Raw genomic sequence first — 8,847 nt, forward strand, 5'->3', positions numbered from 1 at the left:
TAATCTTCGACTCCCATGAAGGTCTTAGCTCGAGTCATTAACTCGGCCATGGTGGAAGGGACACGGCCGACGACAGACTTGAGGAAGTCACTCGTGCGCAAGCCTTCTATGATAGCGGCAATCGCGTCACTGTCGTCAAAGCGGTCGACCTTGTTTGACTCTTCTGTGAATCGGGCGAGGTATCGTCTAAGAGACTCGCCACTCTCTTGCCTGATTGACCACAGGTACATCTTGGTCTTCTTTTGGACCATAGACGTAGCGAACCGTGCCAGGAACATGTCCTTCAGGTCCTTGAACGAGTGGATGCTTCCTGGTCTTAAGTTTTTGAACCACTCAAAGCCGGGTCCGGCGAGGGTCAAACTAAAGGCTTGGAACATGGCACCAGGAGAAACACCCTGTATCGTCATCCAGGTTTCATAGTGCTGGATGTGGTAAGCAGGATCTGCTTTCCCATCATAGGGAGCGAGGTTCGGGAGCTTGAAATTCCCCGTACAAACCTCAGCCAATATCTGAGTAGTGAAAGGCGATGAGTTCTCCTCAACGACTCCGTAGGCACTTCCACCTATTCCGTATTCTCAGAGATCTCGTACCTCATTTCGAAGGTTGTGGATCATAGTGACCACATCGAGACCGGTCGTTGGAGTAACCCCTTGATCGGGAGGAGTCACCTGCAGCCTCTCGTTAGACCCCTGTCCTGCGCGGCGGTTCCCGTTAGTTGGGGCTGCCAGCGGGATGTTGGGTCTAGAGCTTAGTCGCTCTCTCAGATCATTGCCACGCCCAATGCGTTGAGCAGTGAGGTGGTCCCTAAGATCAGGGCTGGCCGTATGGAGGCGCCGGCTCTGCTTGCGGCGTTGCGCTCTCCGCGCGCCCTGACTTTCCGCAACATTCTCCCTCGGACCTAGTCGGTCGAGGGCTGAACGTCGGGAATTCCCCTCTTGAGAAGCTACCGGCGCATCGCCTGTTCGGGGTAAGGGATTCGACGGACCGGCTTCAAACACGGCGGGGAGTCCCCCGTCCTTCGTGAGAGAAGTCTCGACATCCTCCGAGTCACCAGTATCCTCATAATCAGGGTCGCGGCTTTCCTCGTTGAGGTTCTCAGGATCCCCATTGGGGATCGTCGTGTCACGCATAGGTTGCTTCGCAGCCAGTTGGCGGTGATACCTTGCGTTCCTCGCCTTCAGTCGGCGGATACTCTCCTCCAACTCCGTGATGCGGTTGTCCCTGCTATCAGGAGATGGAGATGGTGAGCGGGTCGAGCTCTCTTCGTGGAGCGACTCTTCGTCACCATGCGCTCGGGAGCGCAAGAAGTATTTCTTGGTCTTAGCGACGTTTTCGGGGTTGTTTGCGCCCTCAGAACGTACGGGTGGTTGGCTACTCATCGTTTCTCAAGTTCGAGAAGGTTGAGTTGCAGAAGAAAAGAAGAAGATGAATAGAAGGGATTTCGGGCTGAATAGGTCGGGAAGTCCCCTCCTTCTAGCGCCAAAATGTTGTCGCACGAAAATGAACAACTATTTAAAACCTCGGGCGGTTCGATCCAAGGCCGGACCAAGTGATCGCACCCGGGCCAAGAGTGTGAACTCGATAGTCTCGAGCTAGGGTTCTCTCCGATCAACCCGCCTCTCGGGAGAGGTAGGGGGTGAGGAGGATGAGTGACCGTGCCTTGGTTGTCGGCTGCCTACGTACCCGTGCGTGGGATCAGGTCAGAACGTAGTTCAAGCGTGTGTGACGCAGTATGAGGCGTGGAGCCTTGGTGAAGAGGCGTGCTCGACGAAGGAAACGGGGCGCGAGGAGTCCTCGGCAGCGTCTCAGAACTTCGGAGATCGCGTACGCGTCTAGCGTGTTAGACGCGCAAGGGTAGCTCTAGTTGAGAACCCTAGGGGCGTGCTTGAGCACCGGAGAACGTTCGGTCAAAGGGAGCGACGTCCGGGAAGTTCCCGTGAGTGCTTCGGGACCTTTGAGAACGAGGGAGAGAGAAGAGAACCTGCTTCAGGCCAAATATGGCATCCAGAGAAGCAGAGAAATCGAGCGTGTCGATAAGAGATGAAGAGAATTATTGGATATTTTGGGATATCTTGGGATGGCTTTCCCCTCAATGAGAGAGGGTATTTATAGGTGTTTGGGAGCCTTAGAAGGTCCCTTTTTCGTCCATGTGGGACTAGGAATGCGTGTGGCATCAAGTGGAGGCGCACGGCGCGCGCGGCGCACAAAGGGCGGCGCACAACGCGCGGCGCGCGGCGCAGGGGGCGCGGCGCGCGGGTCACCGGGCGCGGCGCGGGACGCGCGGCGCAGGACGCGCGGCGCAGAGTGCCTTGACTGGCGCGGCGCGCTGCCTGGCCGGCGCGGCGCGCTGCTTGCTGCTCGGCTGGCCGGCGCAGCGCGTTGCGTGCGTAGTGGGCGGCTCGTCTTGCCGGGTTCTCGTGGGCCTTCGAATGTCATTCTTCTCATGTGAAATATGAAGCTCTCCACTTGATGAGAGTGACTCGATTCGAGGAGCACGGCTCGGCCCGGCGAGAGCGACTAACGACTTGATTCGAGGAGTGACTCGAGGATGACTCGAGGCTCGACTCGAAAATGACTCGAGGCTCGACTCGAGGAACAATTAAAGGCTCGACTCGAGGAACCATTCAAGGCTCGACTCAAAGAGCGAAGCTCGACTCGAGGAGACTGACTCAAGGCTCGACTCGAGGAGCGAAGCTCGACTCGAGGAGTCAGGAGTTTGGGCGAGGGCTCGAAGATTTGCCGCTCTTCAGGACCTCCGGCCTGACCATCGGCCCTTTGAGCGACGCGCCTTCTTGGCGTCTCGGGTTTTCCGAAAACGACCGACAACAGTAACCACGTTCGGTGATAAAACACCTACTCAAGGGGACTCATACGTCCGGTGGTGAAAAGAGATCCACTCTAATAATAATCAAAGATACATGATTTAGGTTTGCAGACTCCCTCTCAGACACCTACTTCTTCAATCTCTCTAATGGATGACAATCTAAGCTCTCCTTAGATTAGAGACTCCCTCTCCTTTTTACGCAATACTCTCCCGAAGATTGATATAACACATCAATACAAAACACGCACTCACAAACTTTGCACAGATAAAACACATCAATAGCAAGTACCTATAATCACTTGTCAATGAAGATCTTCAAAGCAGAGAGACTGGTTCAAGGCTAAGGTAGGCATGAATTGACCAAACAGAAAAGTGATTAATTCATCCCTAAAAGAGTTTTATTATGTTAACACCAAATTTCCCGCGACCAAATATCTGAGAATGTCTCTCATAATCTTTTAAACTGGAAACATGATATTTTCAGTTTTATTCGCATGGGAGAAAAGTGACTTAAAGTGATTCGGGTGTTGAACACTTCTTAAAGTTTGTCTTGAACAACTTTATCAAAATTATTTTGCCAAACTAAACCATGCTAGAAAGGATCCAACATAGTCTGCTCTAGTCTTTCAATAAATTTGCTTAATGTTTTTAATAAATACATCATAAATATTAAAGAAAAATCATTTAGCTGGTGAAGCGCCGTTGAAAAAGAACTATCCCGTATATTTGCTGTTTTGTTGTCATGAAGTTTAAATCTGTCTTAGTCAATTAGGTTTTTTCTTCATTCATTGATTCAAGTAAACTTAGTATATATTAAACAGCTAAGTTCATTCAGAAACCTGCGAGAGATTTTTGTTCTTCCTCGCGTTTTCCAACGCTCTTGACTTGTATTAAATGGACAACATTTCACAAAAACACGTAATAATGCATGCAGATAGAGAAAAACCCAGTGCAAACAAGTTAGCGAATCATCATATTAAATATAATAATACTAATGAATTATATATCACTTTTCTTTTATATCAGTCAGCCCAACACTTCAAATAGTAAAAGCTCACAAACCTAAAAAAAAAAAAAAAAAAAAAAAAAAAAAAAAAAAAACATAACAGGAACTATACATCGATTAAAAGAAAGAAATAGGGCATCACACTCTTTCTGTTTTTCTGTTTTCAGGAATACAAAAGAAGCAGCAGCCACCACCATAACTGCAGTTAATTTTTAATTTTTTTTTTAAATGAGAAAACCAGTAAACCGCTCACGAGATCGATGAGCATGATCAAAGTCTAGACGGGTATGGCATCATTTTTTGAGGAGTCCTCACATCTCAAAACGATGCCCTCGAGGCTAGCAGGAAAGATGCAGCGTGCCCATTGACAGCCCGTCGCCAACGCCTCCGGCGGAGGAACGATCATCAGCACGTTCTCATTTCTCTGCACAATGCCCATCACACTTACCGTGCTCCCTTCTTTGATAAACCTGCAAAATTCAATTACATTATGAGCTTAACGATATTGCACCACAATGAAATTTTGTAGAGAACCATGAGAGGATGTTTGGAACCTGGAAAATCTGAAGGGAAAAAAAATATTTAAGAATCTGTTATATAGTTTTCTTGTGCTGTCTGGAATGAAGAAAAATCAAGGAAGAGCATATAATTAAAATTGGGAACCCATGCGAATTCGCACGCGTGGAAAATGAAAATAGTACAGAAATCTTTCCCCTCAAAATATCCTCGAGTTTCAAACACAACAACAAACAATATTTTTTTTTCCCACCAAATCTGGGTTTCAAGCCTAACTTGGAACTATAGAATAGTTGGTTTACCCTTCTTTGAGTCGCATTGTTCGGTCATCACTCGAAAGCTTTCTGTCACCTAGCCACCTGACGAACTCAGGGGACAAGTGTTCATTAGTTGGGTTGACGTCAACAACAAATGAGTCGTCGATATAAGGAGTCACTCTCGCCCCATAACCCGTCTTAACCAATGCCCTCAACCCAGACTGGAAATCCGAGATGTAAAAGTCTACCACGTGCCTCTGCAAGCAAAATCAGATAATTTAACTTCATATTATTTTCACAGAATTAGAAAATCTCCTTCTCCATCAGAAAGTTCATGTATAGGCAAAAAAATTCATGATTTTGCTTATTAAAATAAATAAAAATATGTACTTGAATATTTACATGCACATTTTACCGTTTGAACTATAACTTAAAAGTTTGTGGACTGAATTTCGGGACAGAAAAGACACAAAGCATACAAATAAACAGTCCCAAACTCTGTGCTACGTATAGTTGCAAAGCAAATCTTACCTCGGAAGATCTAAGTCCCCATGTAAAACGACGATGTGTTGAGTTTGCGGGTTTTGAGTACCATCCTCTGTACTCATATAAACTTGTCGATGTATACACACATCTCGGAACTTTTCTGAATGACGACTCGAGAGGCACATTTCCACAAGTAACAACCTAAATGAGCCCGGAAATCATAAAGCCATATCATCGAAAAATCAATGTAAGTGTGGTATCACAAAAATAACACGATATCTTCCATTACAGGAAAACAGTCGTTTGTCTCATAAAGACTAAGCTAATCCTATCACTCTCATTATCCGACACCATAAGGTTGTTAATTGGGTTTAGATCACTAGTCCATAGCAAGCTCTGCTTTTACTGACATTTGTTATACTCTAAAAACATGGTTAAAAGCAGCGACTGCTTGATAAGCAACAGAAGGGAAAATAATAAATAAAAAAACAGCAAAGACGTGAGATGAAAAGCTATTCTACTTCAAAAAATGAGAGAGAGAGAGAGAGAGAGAGAGAGATACCCCAGAAATTTTCACAAGTTGACCATTTTTGGCAGTTCTAAGCTCAGCATCAGGGTAACGAGTAATGTAACTGATGACGGCTCTCCTGCCCGAACAAGTATTCCAAGTGAATAACGTGACAATTGTGGCAAACAGAATTACAACAACAATGAGGAGAATGGCATTATGAACTGCTCCAAGAATAAAACCACCAGCTATGAACCCCATTATGAACAGCAGTATCACGGACCACAGTATTGACTTCGGGAAGTTCTTCCTGAACGAATACTCGTCATTTTGGTTCAACGTAGTCACAGCCTGATTGTTAACAAGAGAGACGCTCGGATTCTTCATCGATCCCATCGATTCCAAGGGACCCGAAACCTTTCTGGGTGCCCCAGATGAATTGAGCGGCCCAGAAGTTATAAGCCCAGTTGTGGGAAGATTGGGAGGGATTTGGCCCGAGTTTTGGCGGGTCACTCCTCCTGATTGAGGCCCAGATGACTTCTTTATCGGCTCTCCATGTTTATTCAACGGCCCTGAATTTGTCTTTTTCACAGCTGCGCCAGAACCAGAAGATATAGGACCCGAAGTAGTGTAAATGCTACGAGCAGCGATGCTCGGCGTGATCGGCCCCGAATGTGAAGCAGCACCTCCGAAAGACCCGGTCCTTGTAGGGGCATTGCTTATTGGTCCCGATTTCCGAGATTTGGACCCATCTGTGGGGATATCGAACATTTTTCCCAGCTCTCCGGACCTTTTTATGTCGCCGCCTGTGTAGGGCATAGCGACTGAACTCATTGAGGGAGGCCTTTCTTTCGGTTGCTCAGGCCGACCCGATACATAGAGGCCATTGCTGAGTTGATGAGACGGGAATCTGGAACCCATCGCGCTGTGTTTGGGAGGTCGAAACTAGACGAAAACAATTGCGCGATCTGCAAAAGTCCTACAATGAGCAAAACAAGGTGTTGACTTATCAATCTCAATGTTTTTTTAGTAGATGCAATGTGTATAGGCTATAGCTTAAATGGACTTATTATGTTTAATTTATACATTACAAAAAGTACTAATAAAATCATTATGTATTATGTGCTACTGGGTAATAGAGCCTATAAACCACGCAAGCTGAAAAGGGCCTTTTATGAGATATCTCCTAACAGTACCAATAAACTCCCAAACCAATCCAAGAATTTATGACCCAATATCACAGGAACTCGGTTTCGTGGATAAGCAAGCCAATTACTATTTTACCAAAATCCCAGATGAGAGCAGTTATAAAATTTGAAAGAGTCAGCTTCCATACCCAGAAGCACCATTCTATGTTTCAGAGAAACATATCAGATTTGAAGAAGAAAAAGAACAATTTCCGTGCAAAAAAAAAAAAAAAAAAAAGCAGTATTTACCTCTATTTGACTCAGATTCCTTTAAACCACATTAATCTAGTATGGATCTAAGAATAGAGATACCACTAATCTTCCTTTTTCTTAAGAATACGAAGTGTTCACGATAAACTTCAGAAAAATGTAACACTAATTCTTTCAAAGTCTCAATTATGGCCAAGTCATCTTTACTTCATACCTTCATAAGACATTGAAACATTGAATTGCAGTCCCAGAATGAGGACTTAAAGCAAACAAATAAACCAACAGATGTTCGTTCGTTCATTCTCAAGGAAGTAAAATGCCCAATTAAAACTTTAGCTCCAATTCTAAAAACGTAGTTTTTTTTCCTCATTCCTATTTTACTTAGCTTCCAATTCTTACTATGATTTGCACAAGGAATCTGTACAACAAACGAGATCTATAAAACGAAATGTCTTTTGAATCCCACATGCAAAAGTGGGTCATGTAATCAGAAATTTCCTAAAAACAGGATTACCCTTTAATGACAGCATTTCGCCAATATCCAAGACTCCGAACCAACCAAAATTCGCTAGAAAATATAATTAATAAATAAATACAGTATGCAAAGGCCAACAATAATTACACAACTCTTCCCCAAATTCTCTTGTGAGCCAGTCAGAGTATAGACCAGAACAAAACAAAATTAAAAAATGAGGGCATTACAGAGATTGGAATAGAGATACAAACAATACGCAGATTATCATTTCGAAGGAAAAAGGTGAACAATGTGTGAGATCCATGAAAAAATAGTGCAGAGAAGGGTCAACGGTTCAGCAGTGTTTGAAAGCAGTTAAGAAACACGGTAATAGAATATTAGAAGAGCTCAAATCGTTTACCTTGAAGAAGCCGAAGAAATACAGTTCAGCAGTAACGAAAAATTGATATTTTATTCATAAAAGACAGTGATTTGAACTCATAGCGACAGTGGTGAATGTCTTCTGAGATCTCTTCTCCACCAGCATTTCTCTCTCTCTCTCTCTCTCTCTCTCGAGCCGCAACAACTGGTGGGTTGTCTGATCCGGCGAAACCCACCAAACTGGGAAAATGAAATTATTACGAGTATTACTCTCTTGATTTTGATTTATTAAATTTTTTTTTTAATTCGAAAGCGTATTACGCTTGTCTTGATTTCGTCGCTTATATTAAAAGGATTTATTTTGTTTTTACTGGGAAGAAACGTTTCTAATTTTCTAATCTACTCTATTTTGTCCGGGTTGATATTTGGAGTCTTACCCTCGTACCTGCTTTTAGAAATATTTTATCATTATTTTAGTAAAAAAAAAAATTTGCAGATAGCAAAATTAATATTATTATAAAGCGCAAATTGACAAATTGACCATAAATTGACAAATTGACAAAAATATAAGCGATCACCAACAATCTTGCTATTTGATTGATATTGTGTCACACTAAAATGACAGATATATGTATACATATGCAACATGTACACAGGTCAGACACAGTCCACTCCAGTGATTTAACATTTTAAACTATATGATTTATTTTTACACCCTTCTTTTTCTCGCTAATTCTGCTCAAACGCGTGCTCTCAAATCTGTCTCGCAATGGACAAACGAAACCCCGAAATCCTTTCTAGTCAGATCTGGAATACCTAAAACAGTGTGGAATTTTAAATTCTATAATAAATTAAAATAAAAATTAGTGGGTTTTTTTTTATGTTTTTAATTATAAGATCATTTTAGTTAATACACACTTTAATTGGTATATATATACACACATGATACTCATATAAATTGCTTGAATCCGAGCACTTGCTCGGAGGTACCGAAAACATAAGGAATTCAACACCTAAG

The 8,847-nt window shown here is 43.4% G+C and overlaps 1 protein-coding gene across 4 annotated transcripts; it reads right to left on the minus strand.

The window, feature by feature from the left end:
* Window positions 1-3,774: 3,774 nt before the first annotated feature.
* LOC149402386 (protein SHOU4-like) lies at window positions 3,775-8,187 on the minus strand. 4 transcript variants are annotated; one of them, XM_089609248.1, is made up of 6 exons: window positions 7,870-8,185; window positions 5,881-6,576; window positions 5,652-5,736; window positions 5,135-5,290; window positions 4,649-4,860; window positions 3,775-4,300 (listed from the first exon to the last, which is right to left on the minus strand). In XM_089609248.1, exons 2-6 carry the CDS (start codon window positions 6,516-6,518, stop codon window positions 4,108-4,110), a joined length of 1,284 nt encoding a protein of 427 aa, XP_089465374.1. In that variant the 5' UTR covers window positions 6,519-6,576; window positions 7,870-8,185; the 3' UTR covers window positions 3,775-4,107. The 4 variants fall into 4 exon arrangements, with proteins under 4 accessions (XP_089465374.1, XP_089465373.1, XP_089465371.1 ...); XM_089609247.1 differs by having other exon boundaries at window positions 5,652-6,565; window positions 7,870-8,187; XM_089609245.1 differs by having other exon boundaries at window positions 5,652-6,576; window positions 7,870-8,186.
* Window positions 8,188-8,847: the final 660 nt, after the last annotated feature.

Source organism: Urtica dioica, chromosome 3 (assembly GCF_054948205.1).
Source record: "Urtica dioica subsp. dioica isolate 48M chromosome 3, U.dioica_male_clone48M_v1_H2, whole genome shotgun sequence".
NCBI lineage: Eukaryota > Viridiplantae > Streptophyta > Magnoliopsida > Rosales > Urticaceae > Urtica > Urtica dioica.

Excerpts from the sequence above, each read along its gene's own strand:
- LOC149402386 (XM_089609247.1), bottom strand. The coding sequence starts at position 6,518 with ATGGGTTCCAGATTCCCGTCTCATCAACTCAGCAATGGCCTCTATGTA. Across the intron at positions 5,291-5,651 it reads AACTTGTGAAAATTTCTGGG|GTTGTTACTTGTGGAAATGT; the intron begins GTATCTCTCTCT and ends GGGCTCATTTAG. Across the intron at positions 4,301-4,648 it reads ACAATGCGACTCAAAGAAGG|GTTTATCAAAGAAGGGAGCA; the intron begins GTAAACCAACTA and ends TGAATTTTGCAG.